This window comes from Mirounga leonina, unplaced genomic scaffold (genome assembly GCF_011800145.1).
Source record: "Mirounga leonina isolate KUSES-001 unplaced genomic scaffold, KU_Mleo_1.0 Mir_82, whole genome shotgun sequence".
Classification (NCBI taxonomy): Eukaryota; Metazoa; Chordata; class Mammalia; order Carnivora; family Phocidae; genus Mirounga; species Mirounga leonina.
This window is the reverse complement of record NW_023270825.1, coordinates 20,783,667-20,811,567: the sequence shown is the minus strand read 5'-3', so window position 1 is coordinate 20,811,567 and position 27,901 is coordinate 20,783,667. Positions and strand designations below refer to the sequence as shown.

The 27,901-nt window shown below is 39.4% G+C and overlaps 1 protein-coding gene and 1 pseudogene across 2 annotated transcripts in view; both read right to left on the bottom strand.

Annotated features, from left to right (window-relative positions):
• SEL1L (SEL1L adaptor subunit of ERAD E3 ubiquitin ligase) overlaps window positions 1-27,901 on the bottom strand; it is a 57,261-nt gene that overhangs the window by 24,674 nt on the left and 4,686 nt on the right. The window contains exons 2-10 of one of the 2 annotated variants that reach the window (XM_034992919.1): window positions 27,196-27,233; window positions 26,132-26,363; window positions 9,658-9,825; window positions 7,136-7,241; window positions 6,047-6,209; window positions 3,098-3,151; window positions 2,948-3,007; window positions 912-993; window positions 379-533 (exon numbers count right to left, since the gene is read on the bottom strand). In XM_034992919.1, coding sequence (XP_034848810.1) covers window positions 379-533; window positions 912-993; window positions 2,948-3,007; window positions 3,098-3,151; window positions 6,047-6,209; window positions 7,136-7,241; window positions 9,658-9,825; window positions 26,132-26,363; window positions 27,196-27,233 — 1,058 coding nt within the window. The remainder of the gene's footprint in view (window positions 1-378; window positions 534-911; window positions 994-2,947; window positions 3,008-3,097; window positions 3,152-6,046; window positions 6,210-7,135; window positions 7,242-9,657; window positions 9,826-26,131; window positions 26,364-27,195; window positions 27,234-27,901) is intronic. The other variant, XM_034992921.1, reaches the window with a different exon arrangement.
• On the bottom strand, window positions 8,549-8,679 carry LOC118002770 (annotated as a pseudogene).

Sequence of the window (27,901 nt, the reverse complement as noted above, 5' to 3'; positions counted from 1 at the left end):
CTGAAGGGCATCTGAAATTCCAAATGTTCCAGAGACTTTTTGTTGAAAGAAAGTGGCAGTTTTCATCCTTGGTGACTCCAATAAGAGCCTTCATCATCAAGACACTGCTCTGTTCAAGCAGTGGTTTCCAACCATGGTGCAATCGCCTGGTCAGCTTCTATGAACTATCAATGCCTAGCCTACAACCTCGATGCATCCAAATGGAAATGTCTTGACAGTATGAGACTCTTGGTACTTTTAAAAATAATGCTACTCAGGTGATTCTAATATGTAGTTAATAACGGCTCAGAGCAATGGAAATGTTTCTTATGGATGTAAGTGCTTGCCCCACGACTGTTACAACGCAGTGACAAACATCATGAGATGTTAAACACATACCTGCGCTTGTACATCACCTTTTTCTGCTAGGAACTGATAGTATTGAATCAAATCTTCTTCCAGCATTCCACTATTCATTCCTGGATTTTCCACCTCGTCAGGCAGCCGTATTCTCTGTACTACTGAGCCTCCTGTCAGCGAGATATCACTAGCAACTAAACAGGGCGATGAAGTAATTAACATGGAGGAAGGTCAGAAGGATTGTTCCACAGAAGGAAGTAGAATTTCAGCTGCCAAACACTTACAGACACTATGCTAACAGTAATCTATAGATTACAAAATAGTAATCTATACAGACCCAGCGTTTTCCACAAAATATTTAGTAAGTGGAATCCAAAGTGTACATGTACGCGTGCGCACATGCACGCGCACACACACACAAAGGAGATCTTAGTCAACTAGTGTAAAGATCATTCCATTTAAGAGTCATCATGATTATTTCAAGTAGTACAACAAAAACAGATGTATTTGAAGTTAATTCCATTCTGTTTTCTGTTTCTTCTGATAAGGTGAAAGGCAAAAAAAATAGATACCATGATTGGCAACAAGACGATAGTGAGTCAGTGCTGATTCGCAACTCTGGAGGACTCCGATGCCAGCCCAGTACCGATAACCCTGTGAGACAAGCTCCAGTGAGAAGACTGCAGGTTCACACGCTTCACTGGCATTCTTGTCGGAATGAATGAAGCCACCCGCACTCAGGACGTACTTCTGCAGTCCCTTGATCCCAGTATATTACCACCTCGTTTATCCTGAGTTTTAGGTTCTGAGGTAATTTATTCAGCAACCCCAAAAACCAGACTATAGGTAAGAACTAGGAAATAATAAAGTTCCCAAAGAAATCAAAATAGATGCCGTGAACTTTATGGATGAAATGTGCACATCTCACGTGCAAGAGAAAATTACTTAGGTTCTTGCTTAGAACACATTCTAATCTTATTTTAAACCTGATTTTAACAAAAATGGGTTAATCTACCAAACGAGGAAAGAAGCAACAAACGAGCAAAATAGGGAAGATGAGAGACTACTAGGAGCAGGCACAGTAACATGAGCAAAAAATGATTTCAGACTGAGGAGGAAGATAGCTAACTATAAAGAACAGAACAAAAAAAAGTAGAGCTCTCTTGAGTCATTCAGCACAGACTTAAATAACTTTACAATCTTTAACAATTCTTAGGGCACTACTGTATAATAACGTGTATAATATTTAATGTTCTTATTCTGTAGTCACTATTCAAGAAGATTGGTAAATAAAAAAAAAGATATTGGTCAGAAATATTTAACATATTTTTAAAAAAATTTTTTTAAATTTTATTTTATTATGTTAATCACCATACATTACATCATGAGTTTCTGATGTAGTGTTCCATGATTCATTGTTTGCATATAACACCCAGTGCTCCATTCAATACGTGCCCTCTTTAATACCCATCACCAGGCTAACCCATCCCCCCACCCCCTCCCCTCTAGAACCCTCAGTTTGTTTCTCAGAGTCCATAGTCTCTCATGGTTCGTCTCCCCCTCCGATTTCCCCCCCTTCATTTTTCCCTTCCTACTATCTTTTTCTTTTCCTTTTTTTTTTTTTTAACATATAATGTATTATTTGTTTCAGAGGTACAGGTCTGTGATTCAACAGTCTGACACAATTCACAGCGCTCACCATAGCACATACCCTCCCCAATGTAACATATTTTTGCCATATAAAAATATGCTTTAAATTTCTGGAAAATTGATCTAAAAGGAACTTTTCATTTACTGTTTGAGGAATAAATGTTACCTACCATAGACGAAAAAAGCCAATGGGAAAAAACCCTTCAAAATTAGTGAGGAATGTTTCAGAAAGTTGGAGCAACATCCTTGTTTTTCACTGGCTTAAACTACTTCAGCAGTTTACGTCTGTACAGATGAGGTCCAAGTTCCTTGGCGTGACATACAGACCATTTACGTGATTCCTGATAAGTTTCCTGATGTTCTACTCTCCACCCACACTAAAGAGCCTGTATTTTCTTGCAAGCACCACATTCCCTCATCACTGTCCTTCTGCATATATTGCTCCTACTGTCTGAATGCCCTTCCACTTCTATTCATACTCACTGCTATTTATCCCTCAAGAATTACTTTAGTTACTTCTTTCCTCAGAAGTATCTCCTTTAACCTCTCCTTCCAACACCAGTGTGGGTTAAGTGCCTTTCTAGCTGATTCCTGTAACAATCTCCTTATTTGTATAAATTTAAATGTAAAACATAAATCAATTTTCAATGTAAAATCTGTGATAACCAAAGAAATGATTTTGACAAACATTTCCAACTTACGGAAAATAAAAAAGAGCCATTTATCACAAGGGCAATCAGCCAAAGTCATCATTTTAAAGAAAAACTGTGGACTGTGCAAATTTTCATCCATGTATAGATACAAGTGTTGTACCCATTAACAAGAATTTGAAAAATGTTCAACTGAATATTTGATCTTAATGAATATAAGTGCATCTCATTCATGAAAGCTAGAAAAGCTATGGCCCCCCTCATGAACCAAAAATTCTGCTCCTCAATGTTACTAAAGTCTTACTTACCAAAACCATGTGCGCTATTAGGTTGCCCCCGAGAGCTCCAAAAGTATAATATACGAGGGCCTGGGAAAGAACAAAATATGCTTAAGTGAACACAGGCACACATTGACCCAATTCAAATGGTAGTATACAATAAAATTTTAATAATATTACCTTTGCCTGACTTGAATTAACACCAAGTCCAGAGGCATAGAGAAAGCCAAGAGCCTGAAATAAAATGATAAAAGTAAGAATTCTTCCCTAGTGGAAGTTTATCCACAGACATAGTTTTATGAACAATGAAAAGATGCAAGAATCTTTAGATCTTGAAAGACTTGAACAATCCAATGTACAACTGTGGTTAATTGAGGAGCCTCAGAAATGCATTCAAGGTTTTACAAATTACACAATGAAATACAACTAAACAAATCAAAAAGTTTAGCTTGAAGATTAAAGACAGGCTTAATAAAATATTAATTACAAAACCAAAGCTGAACACACTTAAGCATGGCTTTTCCTTTATCTTGATCAACAGCTATTATGAGAACCAAAAAACCCCTATATCATCACATCAACGCATTACCTATCAAAGGAGAATACACAATGAAAATAGTAAGAGGCTACCAAGATAAACATCCTAGCAATAAAAAGGGGCGGCAAGGGTCATGTTGCAGGGGCAACAGAGAAAGGTCACTTCACAATGCTGAAGCACACACAATTTTTCATTACAAAAACCCCCAAAACAAAAAACTACAACCAAGCAAACAATACATTGATAAGGTTCTACCTTTGCCCACTGAGGACCATCCTTGAAGACATGAAAGTAAAAGCTAAAGTCAGAAAGGCAGGTGTATCATGTGCCAGCATTCATCAAAATCCATGAGCTCTTCTACATTTCCCAGCCACTCCCTGTCCCCGCCCCGCCCCCTCCCCGCCCTTGTACTTGGGTAGGGTCACGTGTTTAGGACGTGGCAAAGAGAGATGCAAGCCATTTTTAGGACTGGCCATTAAAAACTTTACAGAAGGGGCGCCGGGTGGCTCCGTTGTTAAGGACCTTCGGCTCAGGTCATGATCCCGGGGTCCTGGGATCGAGCCCCACATGGGGCTCCCTGCTTGGCGGGAAGCCTGCTTCTCCCTCCCCCACTCCCCCTGCTTGTGTTCCCTCTCTCTCTGTGTCTCTGTCAAATAAATAAATAAAATCTTCAAAAAAAACACAACAAACTTTATAGAAAATCCTCCAGCCCTCTCTTCTCCCTTCATGATGGCTCGAAAGCCCCATGTTTCAGATGGTACAGCTATGTGGCAGAAGTGGCCCTTGACTGAGTCAGCACTGGGAAGAGAGTGACATAGGCAGGGGAACCACATCGACCCTGGTGTGAACAAGGAGTAACTCTTTGTAGTGTTGAGCCAGTGTGATCCTGGGGCTATGTCTGTTACATCAGCTAGAATTAATTACCATGGAGAGAGCGCTTTGCAATATGCCATATAAAGCACTATGGCACTGTGGGGTGCTATTACTAGAGGGGAACGATGCCTGAGAAGTACAACCATTCTTAGAGCCAAATGTGTCTGCAGAATAAAGAATGTGTGTGTGAATTTATAAAATCTGACTTACACAAAGAAGGGAAAAAAAGCTTTGAAAACAAAGGGGGAACAATTAAGATATAACCTGTTTATAAATTAAACCAAAACTGTGTAAGAGTTGCAGACTGGGTAGATATTCAGTCCTATAGAAAACAATGGTCACGGGGCACGTGGGTGGCTCAGTCATTAAGCGTCTGCCTTGGGCTCAGGTCATGATCCCAGGGTCCTGGGATCGAGCCCCGCATCGGGCTCCTTGCTTGGCAGGGAGCCTGCTTCTCCCTCTCCCACTCCCCCTGCTCATGTTCCTGCTCTCTCTCTCTCTGTCAAATAAATAAGTAAAATCTTTAAAAAAAAAAAAAAAAAATGGTCACAATTCCTGTTATTGTTTAAACAGTCTAAAAACAGACTTCCGCTAACCGTGACTAGAAATTTTATATTTAAGCAAATCCCACACCTCCGATAAACCTGAATTACTGAGAGCACTTAAAAATAAATGTGGTGGCCTTCTAAATCCAGGTGTCAATCTTACTATTACCCATGCGAAATCAAGCAGAGAATATTTATCAATTGGTGTGATGTGATATGGGATGCAGAATATCCCCTTATAAGGCTGTCTGAGCCAAAAATACTTGACTTTAGTTCATCAGCCTTTAGCTGTGATATCCTCTATGGGAAATACAAATGATGAAGACCCCAAATAAAGGACAAAAGGAAGAAGCAAACAGACAAACTAAGAAGGCCATTTTGCAGAACAACTGGCCCTATCTCGGGCACAGACAAGAAAGAAAGGCAGGGACTCTCCTAGCATTAACAACCAAACAGAAGGTGTAGTCCTGGACTGGATAGTGCTTTGGACAAAACAGGGATAAAGGAAATGTTTTGGTTCTATGCCTTATGAAGACAGTCTGGGTGTTACATCTACTGGACTGGAATGATGAGGGCTATTTATCGAAAGAGCAAGGAAGGGAACAGTAGACAGTGACATCTCATTTTAATAAGAAGTTCACATGTATAAATACACAAAGAGAAAGGTCAAGAAGGGTGTGCATGCATTAACATGTTACCAATGTTCAGGTCTGTGTGGTACAGATATGATGTTTTCTTTCTTAGTTTTTTTTTTGTATTTCTAGTTTCTTATAATGAACATGTACTGCTTCTGTAATAAAATATATTTTTTAAAAAAACACCAAGATTACCAAAAGCTGGAGCATCTGAACTTTGGAAAAAAGGCAATGGGGAGTGATTTCAGATAAAAAAATAAATACCTTTATGTTTCATTCTGTACAGATTGAATTTGGAAAACTACAAGTATAATTGTGGTAAGATGCAGCTGCAAAAATGCCTTAGGTGACCACAAGTGTTCTCACCCTGAGGAAGAAGACTGTCTGAGAAGATTGGTAAAATGATCTGCCACAGGATTTAAAGCCATTTTACCTTCCAGCCTTACTTGTTCAGGGAAGGCAGAGTATAAAGAGTAAACTACTGTGAAAATAAACAAGTGCTGTGTGCCAAGAGATTCTGCAATGAAAGTACACTTACAGTTTGTCCCTTAGGGGAGCCTTCTTCAGTCAGTTTCTCAAACATCTCTTTAGCTGCCTGGATATTCTGTGTCAGGTAATCACCAAACAAAAGAGCATATGACACTCTCTCCACGGCCTTGGTATGATTCATGCCTGCTGCCTTTTGAAGATACCGATATGCTCTTTAAACATAAGCAGTTAAAACAAAAACAAACACATTAGCAATATTTTGGAACTCCCATTAAAATTTTTACAGAATCTGGGGTGCCTGGCTGGCTCAGTTCGAAAAGCGTGTGACTCTTGATCTCGGGGTCGTGAGTTTGAACCCCAATTTGGGTGTAGAGATTACTTAAATAAAAAAAAAAACTTAAAATAATTTTTGTTTTTTTTCTTTTACAAAATCTACTAAAATGCAGAATAAATAATTTTCTTATTCTACAGAATCCCTCTGATATTTGATTTCCACTAAATTATGTTACTTATATATGTAGAAAACATTCTGGGCTACTTTTCTTTTTATGTAAGGTACCAGTTCTGTTATTCCAATATTTTAGAACAGTCTAAGAATGAGAGAGAATTATAATAATGTAGTATCTAAGAAATAATCCAATGATAACCACTGCAATTTTCTTTTAAAATCTTTGCACAGACTATAACAAAAGTCAGCTGAAATTAAGGGACATAAAATGTTAAAAGACAGTCAACTGAACTTTATGTTCTTTCCAAATTCCTAAATTCTAGTGTTTGTCTGCAAGATAATTACAAAGCAAAAACGAAAAAACACCTGACAACAATTCCTTTTGTTTTATGTCATTTTGAATTCTGAATAGTACACATATTCTTGGCTCTTAGAAACTATTATAAATTTTAATTATTTCCATTTTGCTTATTGTTCATTCTTGTGATGAGTATTTATAATCTTTTTAGCCCTAAGAGCTGAAATCCGATAGAAGTAATGCCCCAATGTCTATAGGTCATATCAGGTTTTCTTATAATACAGCCTAAAAAAATCCTCTGTCTTTGGCAGTGCACTTAAACAAGTACTTAGTGCTTTTTATCTCAGTAATGGCCTAAGTCAGGGGAAGAATGGACTGGCAGTGCTACCTACTCTCTTTTCTGGCTTTTCTTGTTGCTTCCGTTGAGGATTTTCATCCCTGTCTGGTACATCATTTCCGCTTCCTGCATCTGCCGCCGTTTAGTGGCTTCTTCTTCAGCTAAAAAGAAAATGTCAGATGCTTTTAAATCGATTTTAATTTTAAATCAATTATTTATTAAACATCAGTATATATTCTTTCCTCTGGGTAGTTACCAATACAGTGATATGTCACTATTTCGCAGTCTGATTTTAAGGACACATGCTTTTATGTGTGGCCTTATCTGACTAAAGTTAAGACTTTTTTAAAAAACAATAAAACTCATTAAAATCACTTCCTTGTAAAGAAAGCTGTATCAACCTGTTTTTGGAAAGTGCTTTTCTGCTAGTAATTCTAAAACTTTTTATATAAGTCAACTAAAATTCCAGTAGAGCCTTATGATTATATGCAAAGGTGAGCTAAAATTGAAGAACAAGAGAACAATAAAAAAACGTGGCTATTAAGGAGGGTACTACTGCATGGAGCACTGGGTGTTATACAAAAACAATGGATCGTGGATCACCACATCAAAAACCAATGATGTATTGTATGGTGACTAACATAATAAAATTTAAAAAAAACAAAAACAAACAATAGTTAGGGGTACCTGAGTGGCTCAGCTGTTAAGCATCTGTCTTTGCCTCAGGTCATGATCCCAGGGTCCTGGGATCAAGCCCCGCATCGGGCTCCCTGCTCAGCGGGAAGCCTGGTTCTCCCTCTCCCACTCCCCCTGCTTGTGTTCCCTCTCTTGCTATGTCTCTCTGTCAAATAAATAAATAAAAAAATCTTTAAAAACAAAACAAAACAAAAAAATAGTCAGAAAAAATACTGTTGTAGTCAAAGGACACTTTAGCCTCACCAGAAAGGCTGTGTCTTTACAAGGAGAAAATATGTGACTAATTACATAATGAAAAATTAGTTGAAAAAAAGGATTTTTATTAAATATAGATTTTGATTTAATAGTCAAGATTCTGTTTTTTCCTATGTACTGATACAACACTGAAAATCATAGCATTAGATTTCCCCAAAATTATTTTGCTACTGTTAGAAAGCATTTTAACAGAAATCTAAAACTCATTAAGAGACATTTGAATATTTCATTCGGAGTTATTTATAGAAATAGAAGTGACTTCTTGTAATATAAAAACAAAATTTGATGTATTAAACAGGAGTACCTAATTGTACTGGCCCACATCCAAAGATGGACTATATTTGACTATCTCTAAGGAATGCCTAAATATTCTATCAGAGCCATTATTTTGAAAATGTCATCTGGCATCAAAAGAGGTATGTTCAAGATTTTCTTTGTTCTTTAACAGAAAGTTCTTCCCAAAAACATAGCTTGCCTTCAGAGGCAAAACTGACATTAACATTTAGGGCAGTTAAATATACTGTATCTGTCAAATATTACCTTAGCACAGAATATTTCACTCAAAGTATTTTAGGAAAAGTTTTCAATTAGCAATAATTGCACCTCGGATAAACCTCATTGGTTACGATACTGCCACTGCGCAAAGCTCAAAGTATTTTAAAAATGGAATATTATGCAGCCATCAAAAGGAATGAGATCTTGCCATTTGCAACGACGTGGATGGAACTGGAGGGTATTATGCTGAGCGAAGTAAGTCAAACAGAGAAAGACATGTATCATATGACCTCACTGATATGAGGAATTCTTAATTGCAGGAAACAAACTGAGGGTTGCTGGAGTGGGGGGTGGGGTGGGAGGGATGGGGTGACTGGGTGATAGACACTGGGGAGGGTATGTGCTCTGGTAAGCGCTGTGAATTGTGCAAGACTGTTGAATCACAGATCTGTACCTCTGAAACAAATAATGCAATATATGTTAAGAAAAAAAAAAAGAAGAAGGTAGCGGGAGGGGAAGAATGAAGCGGGGGAAATCGGAGGGGTAGACGAACCATGAGAGACGATGGACTCTGAAAAACAAACAGGGTTCTAGAGGGGAGGGGGGTGGGAGGATGGGTTAGCCTGGTGATGGGTATTGAGGAGGGCACGTTCTGCATGGAGCACTGGGTGTTATGCACAAACAATGAATCATGGAACACTTCATCTAAAACTAATGATGTAATGTATGGGGATTAACATAACAATAAAAAAATTTTAAAAAAGGTATTATCTATTTTTCTTCTAAGTACTATTAATTAACCTCAGCATAATGTTCTGTTTTTATTGCCAAAAACCGTTTTACGTTAATTAATTTAGCAGCCTGCCTGAGGGTTTGCAGAACAACCTGAGCACACCAACAGAAAATCATCTCTAAATAAAACACAAGTGTGATAAACTGGCCAAGTGATAGCCTGGAAGTGAGTATACTGCATGCTTCCTGCTCTTAAGTCCATTCTTTAAGACTATATCTATACCACTGACGGGGACCACTTCTGACCAAGGTGGGGAAAGGATGGCTAGAAAAAGGCCTTAAAAATGTTGTCTGAGACATAAAGCAATGTGGACATGCCTCCTACTGAGCAATACTTACTTTCACAAAAGCCCCACTTTTCATCTGCCTTGTAGTCATAGGTTGTAGCACACCACAATCTACCATCTTCCCTCCCATCTGATGTACATTCGTCATACTCCTTATCCAGGAACAGAAAAGGGAAGTGGCAGGGCTCCCCATGTGCTGTGCCTTCAATGGCGGTCAGAGCTGAAAAGAAAAGAAAAAACTCTAAACACGAATAGCACTTCTGGTATCCATGGACTTAATACTGTCAATTCTAATGATCAGAATTTGAAGACAAAAATACATGATTTGAAATGGGGAACATGAAAGAGTCAGCATCAATTTTCTTTAGGATGACTTAAGGATAGGTCAACTTAGTGAACATGGCTGGCTTAGTGTACATGGCAGCTCTGTATCTAGCTTAGAATTTCTGAAGGTCTTAAGATCTGATAAAGCTTAGGGGCACCTGGGTGGCTCAGTCGTTAAGCGTCTGCCTTCGGCTCAGGTCATGATCCCAGGGTCCTGGGATCGAACCCTGCATCGGGCTCCCTGCTCAGCAGGGAGCCTGCTTCTCCCTCTCCCACTCCGCCTGCTTGTGTTCCCTCTCTCGCTGTGTCTCTGTCAAATAAATAAAATCTTTAAAAAAAAAAAAAGATCTGATAAAGCTTAGAATGTTAGAAGTCTACCGTAAAACTCCTGGCTAACTAGTGTGCAAAAATAAGGCAAATGCAACCAGATCAATTCCACTGCTCAGCACAATTCCCCTTTTTTCTATCTGAATGTTATAGTCAGTTTCTTTAATAGTATAAAGCTATACAGGGAAAATGCTCCCCCAGGTAAAGTTCACCACTCACATACACTTCAGCATTTTATCAGAGCACATATGATATCTGCTGAGGTTCTTTCTTTACCATACTCTTGTCCCACTAGACCCTGAGCTTGTTAAAAGTAGAGGCCGTATCTCTAATTTGTTCTTAAGCTCTTTCTATCTTCTAGGTGCTCGGAATTATGCCAGGTGCTGGAAACAAGGTGGAACAGAGGTCTCTGCTCTATACAACTTAGCACCTCTCCTGTCGGGAACTGAGGTTTACCACTGAACTTCACGGGCGTGTAGGAGTAGAGGGTGGATGAATTGCTTCAGGGTGGGGTGGCAGAAGTACTGTAGACAGAGGGAACCATGTGTGCTAAGAATCAAATGAAAGACAGCACAGCACTTTAGAAAAAAATACAAAAAGTTCAATACGTTAGAACATGCAGTGTGAGTGCCCACAAAGAAGCTAGACTATGAATGTCCTGATAAATCTGATTAAGGAGTATGGACTTTATCCTGAGAACAACGGAAACTCACTTAAGAGTTTTAAACAGGAGTGATATGCTCATACTTACATTTTTATTAAGGGAGTGGACAACGGAATAGAGAAAAGGCTGGATGCAAGGCGACCAGTTTACAAGTTGTGACATTAGTCTAATTGAGAGAATGGTAGCCTGAAGAGGATAATGGAATGAAAGAAGTGGATGTACTCAAGTGATGCTAAGGAAGTACATATGGTACCACTTCCTGATCGACTAGATGTGCAGATGATAAGGGAGGAGTCATGGAAGGTTCCCAGGTATTAAGGCTTCAGGAAGTGAGGGGATGGCTGTCCTTACTAGGAGAACACTAAAGGAGGAGTTGGTTACTGGGTAGGGATGAAATGGATCAGGGTAGAGACAAGTTAAGCTTTGATTCTGCTACATTCAAAGTGGTTTTAACAAACAAAACCAAAAACAAGATGTCTTAGACATCTTTTCAGCTGTGGTCAAAGAGGAAGTTCTCCAGTTCACAGACTGGAAGCCAAGAGTACACATAAGAATACCAAGTGAGAAGTACATGAGAAGACCAGAAGGCCACTGTTGAGCCCAGAACCACACACGGTTAAGTGTGAGTACATGTCAACTTCCACGGGTTGCCTTTACATGGAGAACGTAATCAGGCAGCAGAGCTTAGTGATTAAGAGTACAGATTCTGGAGACAGAATGCCTGATTCAAACCCTACCACTTACTAGCTGTACACTTTGAGCAAATTCCTTAATCTCTCCCCTTATCTGTAAAATTATCTACAGATAACTTCCTTATCTACAAATAGGGATAAGAGTCCTTGCTGCAGAGCGTTACTCACAAAGATGAACTGAAATAGTACACCTAAAGGACCCACCATGGTGTCTGCCACGTAAGGTAATAGGCCTTCAAGAGATGACACTGCGACTATCACAGGAGCTCCTGCTCTGAAAGCGCAGGAAATGGACGCTCCTTCTTGCCTGTGCAAAGAACTCATACTAATTTGAAAACTATTTTCAGTAAGTTATGAAAGGCAAAATTAATTTCAAACTGTTTGGCACCAGGTAAATGTTATTCACCATCCTGGTAATCACTGACCAGAAGAGGCATACTTTGATTTGTCTATGTTTATAAGAAACAATCTTTAGTACAAAAAAGCAAAGTCTCTTTAGCAACCACCTCAGAGGGGTCATTTTAACTAGTCTGAAAAACGGCTCTCCTATGCACTGCTACTAGATTCAGGTTTGCTTGAGAAAAATAGTACCTGTAAAATAGCAGTTTGTAAATCTGAATTTCAAATTAAAATAGAATAGTTTAAAAGAATATTTGATTTTTTTTTTAAGATTTTATTTATTTATCAGAGAAAGACACAGCGAGAGAAGGAACACAAGCAGGGGAAGTGGGAGAGGGAGAAGCAGGCTTCCCACTGCGCAGGGAGCCCGATTCAATGCGGGGTTCGATCCCAGGACTGGGATCATGACCTGAGCTGAAGGCAGACGCTTAACGACTGAGCCATGCATGTGCCCCAATTTTTTTTTTTTTGATAATAGAAATTTTTGTCTTAAAAACAAATAGCTTGCCGTAAGAATCCTAGTTTGCGAAAACTTTCTGAGTGGTGCAAATATAAGGATTCTCTTTCATGTGATGGAACTATACAGCAGCAAAGAAACTGGAAAGAATGCAAAGGTTTTTGGCAACAAAAGGTTTTAACCTACTACTGATTCAGGACTAACTTAAGTGGGAAGAACCCCCAGGGTGCCATGGTTCACCAATTTAGTGAGAGTGAATCTTGGTCTAAAGAATGTGTTTATTAGAAAGTAACTAGAAAGACAATTTGTATCTCTCAGGTATCTTCTCCAAGCAAAATCACAACAGGGAAATTACTACTGCCTTTTAAACTTGTTTTAAAGTCTTCTAAAAGTTACTGACTTTGACTTGCCAGTTCCAAGTCAATTATCTCAAGTAGATAGTCCTCACAATAGTGTTAATTTCAGTTTTCTTTTCATGGAGAAATTCTGCAAGAATTTCAAAGCTATCTTTTTAAAAACTGCCACAAAAATAGCACCAGCTTTAAAAACCATGGTAATCACTGCTCTGGCACAATGAAACTGACTGATCATGCAATTTAAGTTCATGATAGCCAGCAGTCAAACCTGACTCTAAAAATGAAAGGGGGAAAAATGTGTCATTAACTCAATTTTGCACCTTCCTGTAAAAACTCACAGTTCTAGATAAGGAATCATATTTTGACCCTGCAATAATGACACAATACCACAATCTATTTAAACCCTGACAGTAAGATTTTTATAACTTATGTTATATGAGAATTTGTAATAATTAACAGACTACTTTATATTTAAACTAGTAAAGAATTGCTCTTGCAAAGTTAGTAAAAATCATCCAAGAAAGCTAGAAAAAAGCTAAAAAAAAAAAAAAAAAGGACAACCCAAACAACAACCCCAAACCTGAAGTTATTCAGTGCTGGCCAGATTATAGGTAAATGGGGACTTTCATACTGCTGGTAGGAGTATCAATTAGTACAACCTCTTAAAGAGGGACCCTTAGGAATACCTATTAGAATTTATACCGCCCATACTTTGGATCACATTTTTCCACTTCTAAGATATTTAACTTGTAGAAATGCTCCCATAAGGATACAAAGAGATATGTATAAGACTGTATTTGTGTATAAAGATATAAAACCAACAAGCACTCAAAGGTCTGTCAACAGGAGACTGGTTAAATCAGCTACAGTGCGGCCATTACACAGAAACCTGGTATAGACGGGAGCAGGGGATCAAAAGACTGGGTGTCAGGAAGCCTTGTATTTCAAGATCTGGCAGATTCCAGAAAGCCAACAGCTAAGTGATGAAAGCATCTTCAGAGTAGGAAAAAATATGTGAGAGGTCAGAAAGATGAGGAACAAGAACTGACCAGGTATTCAGCAAAGAGAATGTGACTGGAGCAGAGTGGATTTAGAGGTCTTGAGGGGACCAGAGCATCCTGACAGTTGGATGAGAGAATGGGAAGAGAGGAAGTGAAATTAGTGAATACAGACAACTCTTTCAAAGAGCGGTAATATTAAAGGGGTGTAGGGAAGTTGGGTGGTTGCTGGAGGGGGTTTTGGTTTTTAAAATATAAGCTATTACAGCATGTCTGATGCTATGGAAAGAATCCAAGAGAGAGGGAACAGCGTAAACGTTGCCATATGAACTGAATGAAATGTCCTGGGAATTGTGACACTATCTTTTCCTCATTTTCTAATGGTAAGGTCAAAAAACAAAACAAAACAAAACCCAAAAAGTCAACTTAATGATCCATAAAAACAAAGGCAAGGGACTAATTAGCTTTGCAAATTTCTCACCTTAGGAGCTTTTACACTGCCAATAAAGTCTGATATTGTACCTCTAAGTTTAGATGAGTGTTCTGTTAATAAGAAAACTACTTAATCATGCTGCTTGTTTGAAGCAATTTTGTACTTCTAAACATACAATGGTAAGTAACATTTTAGTTAAATGTATTTGTAGTAAATAGTTGAAATACAATCATTTAATGTTAAAAAGCTATCAACCTCACCAACTGTCATATAGCGTTCATCAATTTTAGTCAACACCAAGATAAAAACTCAACCAACCAACCATCAGCAAAAATCCCCAAAGTTTTAAGAACGAAACATAAGATGATTCAAAGTAAACTATACCTGAGTTAAAGCAAATGGTATAGGCCAAATAAAGAGGTATTTATTGTGGAAATATGGGATAGCAATCTCTTTGGGAAGATACCAATGTTATATAATTTGCTACAAGAGATTACTTTCACTCAGTGCTGAGAATTATTAACTACAGTTGAGAAAATATGAGGGAAGGAAGGAGAAACAAGCAGATTAAATGCAGGGAGGCCTTGCTTTAAGGAATAAAACCTAATTTTCAGAAGAAGAGTGAAATGTAGTAATATGGAGAATGATCAAACATTAAGATCAGAGTTTACAAGCTCACTTCTCTCTGTGAGAAATAACTAATCATTTTAAAGTAGAAACAGAAGCAAGCACTGGCCTATGTGCCCAGAAGAAAGTGACAAGCTTCATGACACTTACGTGACAGGCACTATCAGAAACCAGACACAGTGAAACTTGCTCAGGAAAAATGCTATTTAAGAAGAGTGAGCTTCTCTGAATAATGGCTTTAAAGACTGTTCTTAGAGTTTCAAATGCCCCTGGTGGGGTACTTTTCCACAAGGATGGTCTCCTAAAGGAGTTTTCTTGCACAAATAATTTCTTGTACAACCATACAAAATAAAAGAAACAACAACAAAATCTTTTCATTAAAGTCAGCACCTGTTATAGGGAATGGCCTGTTTCCTTAACCATTTATCTTCTGTTAAATCTCATCACTAAATTAAGGTTTGTTTATTCCCAGCCACCCCCACGCGAGTGACAGTGAGGTAGCAATGCCATCTTATTACTCAACCAAGCCTGCTTATTTCAGAACCCAATTTAAGCATGATTTAGTTAAGTTTAAACTCAGTTCCTTTTGTGCTATTCAAAATAGAGCAAGAGGCTCATTATTTGACTTAATTTTTCATGACTATCTGGATAACGTGTTTATTGTAGCTAAGACAATCCAAGCAATAGGAAAGTATACAAAATTAAAGAAAAATTACTGTCATCTTTAGCTACCACCACAAACTCCCTTTTTTCTCCTGAAGTAACAACTGTTAATAAAAAAGTAGTTAATTTTACTTCTCACTTGCAAATATATGGAAAAAAAAAAAAAAAAGGCTTTTCTTTCACAAAAGGGACCTGTGATGGTTAATTGTGTCAACTTGGCTGGGCCACAGTGCCCAGATATTTGGTCAAACATTATTCTGGATGTTTCTGTGAAGGTGTTTGGGGAGGATATTAGCATTTAAATCAATGGACTCTGAGTAAAGCAGATTACCCTCCATAATGTGGGCGGGCCTCATTCAATTAGTTGAAGGCCTAACAGAACGAAGACTGACCTCCCTTGACCAAGAAGTAATTCTGCCAGCAGACAGCCCTTGGTTCTCTTTGGAGAACCCTGACCAATACAAGGATCATACTAAGTGAATTATTTGCAGTGTGACATTTCACTTAACACTATCATTGTTCCAGGTGGCGGACTGCAGATTGGCTGTCAATTCTTAACCCTTTCCTCACCTTCTGTAGAGCTAGGGATGGTCAAGTGATTGTCTTGGTAGTTTTACTAGTGACTCCTGTGGGAGGCTTCTGCCCTTGTGATGCAGGTATCAGTTCTTCCTGAAAACCCAGGACCTGGAGGCACAGCCATCACCAGGTGTGACCAAATGGAACAAACATGAAGATGAAGCTAATTTACTAAGGAGACTGAATAGGAGAGAAAGGAGCTGGAGTCCTTGATGGCAAGAGTCCTGAACTATGGAACCAAAATAAACCTCTGCTTTTGCCACTATTTGATGGGTTTTGTTATCTGCAATAATAATGTCCCTTTTAAAACAACTATGAGTATTCTACGTAGGAAACACCACAATGTAATAATTTCCCCTCCTAATGGCCATTTATTTTTTTTTTTAATTTTTTTTTTAAGATTTTTATTTATTTGACAGAGAGAGACACAGCGAGAGAGGGAACACAAGCAGGGGGAGTGGGAGAGGGAGAAGCAGGCTTCCTGCCGAGCAGGGAGCCCGATGCGGGGCTCGATCCCAGGACCCTGGGATCATGACCTGAACCGAAGGCAGACGCTTAACGACTGAGCCACCCAGGCGCCCCTATTCATTAATTTTCTTTCTTTTTTTTTTTTAAAGATTTTATTTATTTGAGAGAGAGAGAATGAAAGAGAGAGCACATGAGAGGGGGGAGGGTCAGAGGGAGAAGCAGACTCCCTGCCGAGCAGGGAGCCTGATGCGGGACTCGATCCAGGGACTCCAGGATCATGACCTGAGCCAAAGGCAGTCGCTTAACCAACTGAGCCACCCAGGCGCCCCTATTCATTAATTTTCAAAAAAAAAGTTTACTGGGATGATGTGCAGAAAACAGTAATCACAGGCATAGCTGTTAATCCTTTGAAAAGTGGGCCGTTGGCTAGAATCTGGGAACTTACATTTTGGGAGCATTCCCACTACCCTAATAGTAGTGACTCATTGTGCCTAAACTGTACAATGTGGTTTACCTTCAACATGTGTTTTCCTTCTGGGGGCCTGCAATTTTGGTACATGCCAGGCCGAGGGTGATTATATGACTAGTCTCCATGAAAAACTCCAAGCACTGGGTCTCTAATGAGCTTCCCTAGAAGATAACATTTCCCATGTGTTGTCACATGTGCTAAGGGAATTAAGTACATCCTCTATGATTCCCTGGAAGAGGACTGCTGGAAACTTGCATTTTGTGTCCTCTGCACTTTGCCCCATGCTGATTTTGCTTTGTAACCTTTTGCTACGATAACCCAAAGCTGTGAGTAGAACTCCATGCTGAGTCCTCCCAGCAAATCACGGACCCTGGGGAGGTCTTGGGGACCCCTGAAGTCAGTTGGCATCAGAAGTAGGATTAGCTAGGATGACCCTGACTCATGGTGAAATTACTGTTTGGGAAAGGAAGGGTAGGGGACAGAGTATGATGAATCTTTGGTGGCCAGCTAGTTACAGGGTCATCCATGGTATGCAGCAGCAGCTGAGCTGCTAACTGTTGTGAGAGGTAAAAGTTACCTGTGGAACCTGAAAATGACAGATCCAACTCTGGGAGAGCAGGCTAGTTGCTTTTGGCCATGGTGGCTAAAGTGATGTCTTTGGGTTTTATTTTCTCCTCCAGATAGGAGAAAGGGCCTCCAAATTCCCAAAGGTGAATGGGCCAAAAATGTTATAAATTTACAGTGCTCTCTCCTCCAAGTGAGGTAGAGGGGCAGGATGGGGGTAAGTGGAGTAAAACTAGATCCTAATGATGTAGAAATGATGTTGGGGTTCGGAGCCCACGGCCAAGAAAGAATTCTTGAGACGTCTTTGGTGCAAAAAGGTGGTTTTATTAAAGCATGGGGACAGGACAGGAAAGAGCTGCACTGGCATTATGAGGAGTGCCTGATTACAGCCCAACTTTCAAGTTGGGTGGGGGGGGGGGCGGTTAGGGATAGCCTAAGTCTCTAAGGAATTTTGGAAGCAAAGTTTCCAGGGCCTTGAGGGGGCTAGCTATTGTAGGGAAAAGGTCATTTATTACTGTCTAATAAAACCTTAGTCATGAGACCCTTCAGATGTATATCGGTGGGCCATATGCTTGGGAGACGATTGCCAACATGTATCTTGAGGGATAGAGATAAAGGAAGTTTCCAAAGGAATTTTTAAATGTTAAAGTAGACTTACAGGATCCTGTAGGGTTGGGCTAAGATTGCCTTTTGCCCTTAGCAAAGTATTAAGATCAAGACAGCTGAGTTCCTAGAAGAATGTCACTCTGCCTGTTTTAAGGGCTTGTGAATGGGCTGTTAAGTAGTAAGGAAATTTAATTTTTCTTTTGCCTTTGTTTCCCACATCACGAGGGCGGAAGCAAAATTTTAGATAAAGCAGAAAGAAAAGGGAAGAAGGCTGCACTCCAGCAGTTTTTTCAGTCTAGCTGCTCTTGCCATGGCCTCCCCCACTCCCCTTCCTCCCCTTGCATTCCAGCCAGGATCTTCCCTGGTAGCTGTAACGTTAACAAATGATGAATTTACTTCCTGGCAGTTCAAGTAAATTTGCAATAAGAAAAAAAAAAAAAAGGGATTCTTTTAGTGGCTTTGTATTTCGTGGCTATCACAACTTGGATGCATGATAAAAATTGGTACATAATGTTAAATGCTTATAATTCCATACATGCCTGAGGAATCGTCCTCATCAGGGGAAGCCGCAAAAAAGAAATGTGTTAGTGGGACAAACTTCCTTGCTTTTTGCCACCAGTGGGCGGGTTGGAATTTAAATGCTTGAGTATTGGAAACAGAACAAGTCTCTGTAATTCCTGGGTTTTGCTATAGAAAATAGGGATGTTTGCTTAGTGGAGTCTCTGTAAAAAGGGAGACAATAAAAAAAAGGTGATCTACAGGTGGAAACACACTTTTGAAGCTCTAAAGAGTAGGTTTTAGTTGGCTAGTGAGTGCTTCTGAAGGCAGAGGTCTGACCTTAGAGCCTGATGTGCAGGCCTGTGTGTATGTGCGCGTGCGTGCATGTGTGTGTGTAGGGAGGGAGGAAGAGAGAGAGACAGACAGAAAGAGAGAGCTTGTGTACAGTAGTGCGAGCCCAAGACTGACAAGACAAAAGGTATGGCACGGCCTTGCATGCTACTTGGGAGTTTCTGGCCCTGCAGCACCTTTGCTGCTGAAAAAAGCCTCTGGCTGTTTAAAAATCCTGAATTCACAGATCCTATTTGCTTGAACTTGATTCGAAGCTAAAACCTGATGCTATCTGGGACAGGCTTCCAGCTCGGTATGAGCTGGACCTAACTGAGAGCAGCCATAGGCTCAATAAACAGAACTCAGACGCCGTGGCCTCTGCACATCAGGCCACCTCTCTGTGGGGCCCCATACTGTGAGGAAAATCGTGGATGCCTGGCTGGATTGTGTGGGTCAAAGACAAATGTTCACAGGAAAGGGCTTGTTCTCTGATGGGACCACCTGAAATCAAGCTGACTGGCTGTGTATTTCTGATACAGAGACTGACCACATTCTTAACTTGTGACTATTGTCCGAAGCTGTCCTTTGGGAGAGGATACATCACAGGGACTATGATCCTCTATTTGCTCCTGACAGGTCGAGTGACAGAGGGACTTCCAGCCCCTGTGGAGCAGGTCTTAACTTGTGCCTGGCTCTCCTGATAAGATGCCATCTCCAACAAGGGACTGATTACCTGACTGCTTCCCTCACCTCTCTCTCTCTCTTATGCACACGCCTTAGTGCAATCTGATTATTCAATGCAGCTGTCCTCCAAGGGGGTTGATCTTTTCTAGGCCGCTTACTGGATAAGTGATCAGGGTGGAAGAGGTGGGAGGTGATGTAAACCCATTTTGAAATTTTTTGAAAATTCAGGATTTTTGTCCTGACCAATTTTTGAACATGATGTTTTTCTGGTTCAGCTGTATAAAAATGCTTTTCTGTGAAGATGTTTTGCCCCTCTTATACAGAACCCCTCCAAGCAAAAGGTCTGGATGAGAGTAGGGGATGACTGAGAAAATAAAAAATTATGATTACTGAACGCAAATATTGATTTTGTAACAACCAAGGAAAATAAACTGAAATCCCCGCATCTGGAGAGGCATGAGTGAGGCGAGAAGAAATGATGGTGTTTTTTGAAACTACTTCTGGAAGCTTCTTCCCCTTCCTGAAGGAAAACTCTCCATGCAACTTTCCGAGCTGTTGAGAGTGCTCTGCATTCAGACTGCAGAGCCTGTGCTCCATACTAGACAGGGCTGACTATGAGGCAGCAGGAGGTGGCCCAGCCCCTGCACGTGCCATGCAGAAAACCTCCAGATGTTGTCCACACTCATGAGGTGGATGAACTGGTGTCACACGGACAACAAAACTGTTTGGAACTGCCTCTGACACTAAAAACTGAACTAAATTACTTGGATTGGAAACCCTAGGACAAGATGCCCATGGCAGGAGGCCACATCATCCTGCCTAACCTATGTCTTGCTTGGGTCGCCCCAATGATGGTAAACTCTTTGTTTCCAGGGTAACCACACGTGCCCTCTGGGACTATAGTTCTGTATGTGCACCCTATCACAACACTGCCTCAGCTTCAACTTACTGGCCTGTTGTGCTGGGCCTGAACTGATGGCTTAAGGCTAGGTAAAAAAGGTTAATATAGATATTTAAGGAGGAAGCCATCTGGCCTTTATGATTAATGGGACTTGTTAATTGGCTAAGTGCAGGATTCATGAAGGGAAAAACTGAAATCAATACTGCAGATTGGTCTCATTCTATTGTCCGGGTCTTACTGAGAGTAACTTTGCCATAAAGACAAGATGGCCAATGACCAAAGGGGTAGACTGTGCAGAGAAGAGTTCACATAGCAGGCTTAAACTTCTGTCCTTGAAAAGGCTTATAAGGTTAGCCCTTGACTGGTGTCTGGGAACTTAAGATTTTGGAAGGGTTCCCACTACCCTGTTATGAGTGACTCATCCCAACTGTACAAACAATATGGTTTATGGTCAACACCTGCTTTCCTTGAGCAAGTCTGCAAATTTGGTATGTGCTAGGCACAGACTGCCTACATGACCAGCCCCCTACAATGACTCCAAGTATTAGGTCTCTAATCGATTTCCCTGGTAGACAGCATGTCACATGTGTTGTCACAACTTGTTACTGGGGAAATTAAATATGTTCTGTGTGACTCCCCAGAGAGAGGACCTTTGGAAGCTTGCATCCAGTTTTCCCCAGACTTCACCCATGTATCTTTCTCTTTATTGATTTTGCTTTGTGTTCTTTTGCCGTAATAAATCATAGCCCTAAATATGACTATATGCTCAGTCCTGCGAGTCTCATGGAGAATCATCGAGCTGCAGGTGTGGTCCTGGGGATCTCAGACACAGTTGGAAATAAGTGTGAAACAGTCAACAAACAGCAAGAAGGCAAGTGTAGCTGGAGTCATGTGAGTGAAGGGAAGTGGCAGAAGATATCAGAGAGATAGGAAGCACTTGATCATGTAAGGCCTTGTTTAGATTTTATTCTGAATGTGACAGGAAGCCACTGGAGGCTCTGAACAGGAAGGGACACTGGTCTGGCTGCTGCTAAGAGAACTGCCATAAGGGGGGAAAGGGGGAAAGCAGGGACACCAAGCAGGAAGTTCTTAAAGACATGAGACTCTTCAACTGCCCTTGGGTGGTTCAGATCTGCTTCAGAAAGGAGAAACTTACGTTCATCTTTAAGGATGAGTAGAAATATGATAACCTTGGGCAAAGGGTTGAGGAAGGTATTCCAAACAGCAGGAAGAACTTGTACAAAGACCTAGAGGCATAAACTGCATGGTGTATTTGAAGATTGGTGAAGAGTCTGATATAGCTCTAAGAGGGTCTTGGGCAGAGCTGTGGGAGATGAAGTCACAGAGGCCAGCAGGCATGCTGCACACGGAAGGCTTTGGGAATCATGCTAAGGAGTTTGTGCTTCATCTCACAGGCAAATAGGGAGATAATGAAGAGCTGTAAATAGGGGAGTTATGGATCAAATCTGGGTTTTAGGAAGATCAATATGGCAGAGATATGGATGAGAGGCCAATAAAGGAAGCAAGTCTAGAAGTAACTGTCATAGTACCCAATTCTAATGTAGTTGGGACTGCACAAACTTAAAGCCATGCATATGTAACTTATGTTATATATAAACAGAGAGAGGTGACATGATCAAATCATGTTAGAAACATGCTGATCAAAGACCTCCTCGCAAACATCTAAAGGTATTTACTCCCAGGAGGGTTCTCCTTACCTATGGAACGCTTTAGCAGGATGGATGTGGTGTGTCTAGACTGCTCACCGTACATAAACCTGGGATGTATGTATTTATAAGGAATGCTTCCTAGAAAATATCACACAAGCTATACAATTATCAGGGAATAAACTGGAGATAATTCGTAATGGAAATAGCTCCCTTTCATGGAAGTGACATTCCATATGCATCATTTAGAGGCCTCGTATGTAATCTGGGCCAGGGTGCATCCTAATTGACATAAGCAGGACCTGGGAGTAGCCCTGGCAGTCACAGACTTTCGACATTTTACCTGTGTCTTGTGATAATTATATCTCTGAAGATATTAGTCAAGTTTGGTACTGGGTAAGATCTCTGAGTCTTCTGAGTTCACAATTTGTCAATCTGACCTACTGGGTTTTCCCACAATATTTAATTCGAACTGGAAGAACCAGGATGAATGATACATTTCCTAACCGTATTCACCAAAAAGAGTGACCAGTACTGACAAGTCAGTTGCAATGCATGTCCCTGGTGCCTAGATTGTAGTGTCTAAATGCAATTTCCCACTAAAAGGAATTTGGGTTTTTTGTTTTTTGTTTTTTGAGAAATGGCTGATTTATTTCTGGGTTAGGAAATTTGTAAGATGAATTTAAGACATCCCATCTTGCCTAAAAAGAAACAAGTTTAAAAGTCACCTACGATATTATGCTAAGCGAAATAAGTCAATCAGAGAAAGACATGTATCATATGCTCTCACTGATATGAGGAATTCTTAATCTCAGAAAACAAACTGAGGGTTGCTGGAGTGTGGGGGTGGCAGGGATGGGGTGGCTGGGTGACAGACACTGGGGAGGGTATGTGCTATGGTGAGCGCTGTGAATTGTGTAAGACTGATGGATCACAGACCTGTACCTCTGAAACAAATAATACATTATATGTTAAAAAAAAAAAAAAAAAAAGAAGATAGTAGGAAGGGAAAAATGAAGGCGGGGGTAGAAATAGGAGAGGGAGACAAACCATGAGAGACTATGGACTCTGAGAAACAAACTGAGGGTTCTAGAGGGGAGGGGGGTGGGGGGATGGGTTAGCCTGGTGATGGATATTAAAGATGGCACGTATTGAATGGAGCACTGGGTGTTATACGCAAACGATGAATCATGGAACACCACATCAAAAAAAAAAATTCATTAAAAAAAAGAGACAAAAAAAAAGTCACCTATGATTAGTCCAAAAGAATGGACTTAAAGGGACTCTCGGTATGCAAAAATGGGATAACGTGAGCAATGAAAAAGAAGGACTGCAATTGCGTGAAGCAAACATATGTGAAACCCATGGATCTGGAATGATGCTCAGAAGCAAAGCAAACAGAAACAGACAAACAAAAATGTACTTACTGGCCTCCTTTGGAGGTTGCTAGAGTACCAAATTATTTGAAAATATTTCAAGGGAAAGAACAAGCATCTATCCTGCTTTTAAGGACTGTGTTTCAGGGTAACCAATTAGTTGACGAGGGAAAGTTTTTCTTTATAAAATAATCCCAGGTAACAAATGCAGGAGAAATTATACATTAGAAAGCCATCACTTTGCAATTCCTAGTGAAATAATGGGTCCAGACAACAAACAAAACGGTTTTCACAATCTCTAGGTGAAAGGTCAGTGAGGAACTTCTGAATGGCTGGATCAGACTGACACCACCCAGCTTCACTGATCAATTACTAGAAGTGGGACAATCAGATACTCTACATGCCTCCGGATGTAATGTAATAGGAAGTATACAGTACTCTATGAGATAATCTCAATGAAAAACCAGAGCTAAATCTACTCAGCCTCTAGAGTTAACTTCCAGTTTACAGACTAGACAGCAGATGGTGGAACAAGTTCAATGACATTACAAGGATATGACCAGTTAGATGTACATGTGGGAAACTGGATAGCACAAAGGATATTATTTCTTTACCAAATAAAATGAAATAAAAACAAGGGATAGAGAACTGTTATAGATTAAGAAAAACCTAAGATCTTAGTGTGGATACTAACTCAAACAAATCAGTTCTAAAAAGATATCTGAACAGGGAATACTGCAGAGAGACTGGGGATTGGGTGATTAAAGAATAATCGTTAATTTTGTGGGTGTTAAAATACCACTGTGATTTTGTTGGGGAAAAAAAGCCGTATTTTTAGAGATACATACACAGGTGAAATAACATGGAATTTGCTGTAAATACTCTAAGATAAAGAAAAGAGTAGATTCGTATGGGGTGGCAGAGATGCAGCAAGAATAAGAGTGTGGATGGCCGCTGACCCTAGGTGATGGGCAAGGGGGTCATTACACCCTCCACTTTTGTGCACATTTTGAAGTCTCCCTCATAAAAAAATAAAAAAGAACGAATTAAACTATAATATTTGGCAAAAATTTAAAAATGGTAATACATACTTGGCTGAGGCGCAGGAAAAGGAGTCGTTTCAAAGGAAGCAAGCAGAATTACTTTTCTGAAGAACAATTTAACAGTATGGGATCAAATGTCTTTTAAAATTTTACATTCAGTCCAGCAAATTTACTTTAAAAAACTAATTCTCAGAAAATTTTCATAGATGTGCACAAGGATACATCTAAAATGATCTCTCAGCAAAAAAAAAAAAAAAAATTTTTGTAAAAAAATTGTAAACAATCTATTTCTAATTTATGGTATATTTACATGTAAATTTTTAAAGTTTTATTTACTTAAGTAATCTCTATGTCCACCGTGGGGCTTGCACTCATGACCCCAAGATCAAGAGTCTCATGCTCCTCCGAATTAGCCAGCCAGGTGCTCCTACCTGTAAAATTTTTTTATAGCCATAAAATTGTAAAAGAATACTAAATGATAGGGGACAATGTTCAAGACAAACTGTTAAGCACAAAACGCAGGCTGTAAAATAGCATATACATTTTGACCCAATTTAGTCTTAAAACTATACATTTAGAGAAGAGCCTGAAAAGAGTTTTCTCCATCATGTTAACAGCTGTGTTGTCTAGCTGATGGGATTAAGGTACTTTTAATTTTTTTAGACATGGTTTTTCTATTCATGGGTATGGATATTTGTAATAAAAAAAATTCTAATTTTGAAAAAAGATTGTATTTTTGAAAGGTAAAATCTGGATCAATCACTTCCAAAAGTGGCTAGTAACAGAGTAATAAGTGGGTATCGTAGTGATCTTTGAAATAATAAACAAAATAACAGAAGGTTGGTGGGACAGGGCGGAGTGGATTAATAATTCTTAGAAAGATAGCTATTTAGCGCACACTATTATGAGAAAGAGCAAGTTTTAAATTTAAAAACAGAGGGTGTCAAGAAGATAAAAGTTAGAAGGGGATCAAAGTTTATGTAAGCTTCAGTTAGATAAACACCTACATCAATTTCCTAGGGTGATTGGGAAGGTTACTGTAGTAAAAATCCTAACACAATTCTGAAAATAACCAGAGCAGCATATTAGATAATCTTTCTTGAGTTTCCATTTTGTGTACCACTTGGGCAGATAATTATATACTGGAGTACAAAAAGAGAATGTCAGGATATTAACATAATAATGCAATTTTGATTATCAAATTCAGCTTATGTAACTTGGGTCAAAACTGTTGTGAATAACTTTGATATATAAAAATCTAGAAAATCATAAACTATTACACTCCACACATTGTATGTGGTTCACAGTCAATAAAACCAGACTTCTGCATCTTTCTACATTTGTTTAAAATTTCAGTTGTCTCCTTCCTAAATTAGGCAAAAACAAGGAAAATGTCCAGACTACCTTGTTTCCGTACTTTCGTTGGTTCTTCATAGTCCTTGTTTTCTGGATTCGGAGATTCTAGAAAGCTGATCTCTTCTGAGACACTTTCCCCTTCTTGGCTCCTGAGGCTGTCTTCCTCTTCTTGAACTGGTGATTCTAATTCTGATTCTTCGGAATCAAGAAATATCTGACCAGCAACTACTCTGCCTGCTGTGTTGTGGTCCTTTACCGACTCATCTGATGGCAAAGAAGTCTGAAAATACAAAATATTTTTAGTTTTCAAAAAGTATCAGGACTGTCTCCCATCCAATTTGACCATTACTTTTACTAATCCAGATATATCTCCTTCAGCTGTGAATGTGCCATACTTGCTCATCTCTCTAAAGTTTGGTATGTGTTCATCACAGGCCTTCACCACTTGCCTAACCTGACTCTTTCTTCCAATTTCAACTTAGATGTTATTTCCCCCAGGAAGCATTCCTTAACTCCTGAAGCCTGGATTAGGGTCCCTTACAAATTCCCAACATAGCTTATACTTTCTCTTATGATAGCTCTGTACTACAACTTTCTGTTTATCTATATTCCCTCAAATCCAGAGATCAGAGATCATAACTGAATGGTCTCCTTGGATACACCATCAGCCTTATTCACTCAACCAAACAATTTAAATGTATCAACTCTACAGATTTATAAAAATTGATAGAAGTGGAAACAAATGGCAGAGGTTAAGTCTTCAAAATTTAAAAAAACTAAAAATTAAAAAAAGGAATAAAATCAATCTCTCACTAGGCAGTAAGAATGTTACTGCCTTCAGGCTCTTACACACACAGCACATTCGAGTTAAAATTAAACCTAATAACCAACACTCTGAATGAAAATATTTATTATTCTGTCTCCTATAGGCCAGTGATTCCCCCCCCCACCCCGGAAGAACTAGTGTATTGATACCAGCTATGTTTTTCTTTCTTTTTTTTTTTCTTAATCCAATTCTGTTGCTCAAAAGATAGATTTCATATCCTAAGACACATAATTCATGCTTTTAAATTGGGCATCAAATACTGGCCAATGCAAATTTTAGTACACACCTTGGAATCTAAGGATTCATCTTGACTGCCTTCTTCATCTGTAAAGAAATTTTAAGACAATTTCATCATCCTTCTTGTTGGAAATCACAGGTATTGTTAAAGCACTTGATAAATACAACAAATAATAATCAGACACCTGATATATATATCTAGAATTATCTAAAAAATGGTTGTATTCAACAACTGTACAGAAAAGATTAGGTAAAAGGAAAACAAGGGGTTAGATGGGGTAGTTCTTCCTCTTTCTCCAGGGAAGGCACTAGCTTCATCTGTTATTCGGGTGAGAAGACCGGGTGAGAAGACGGACTACCATCACCACCATCACCACCACCAAAACCAGGCAATTCTTCAGATACCATCCAATTCTTCTGTTCGTATTTAGTCTACTACTGAGTTACTAAACTTATAAAAATAAATCTCTGATTTTGTGGTTCAGGGTTCCACCTATTATTTTCCTCTGCTCAGAATCTGGAGTTACAGAGCTTATTTTAGTGCTGATTAGCATTTTACTGTTCACTGAGACTACTAAAGATGGACACTAACAATTATTATTATGTGACAGTAGAGTTGCCAGACTAAGATACTTAGGATTTGTGTTCTACTCTACTGAAGAGTTAACCAGATAAAAGCAAAAAGTAGCATCATACCATCATGTACTTACTCACATGAGATTTATTAAGAAATCAGTATCTCATATTAAATAAAC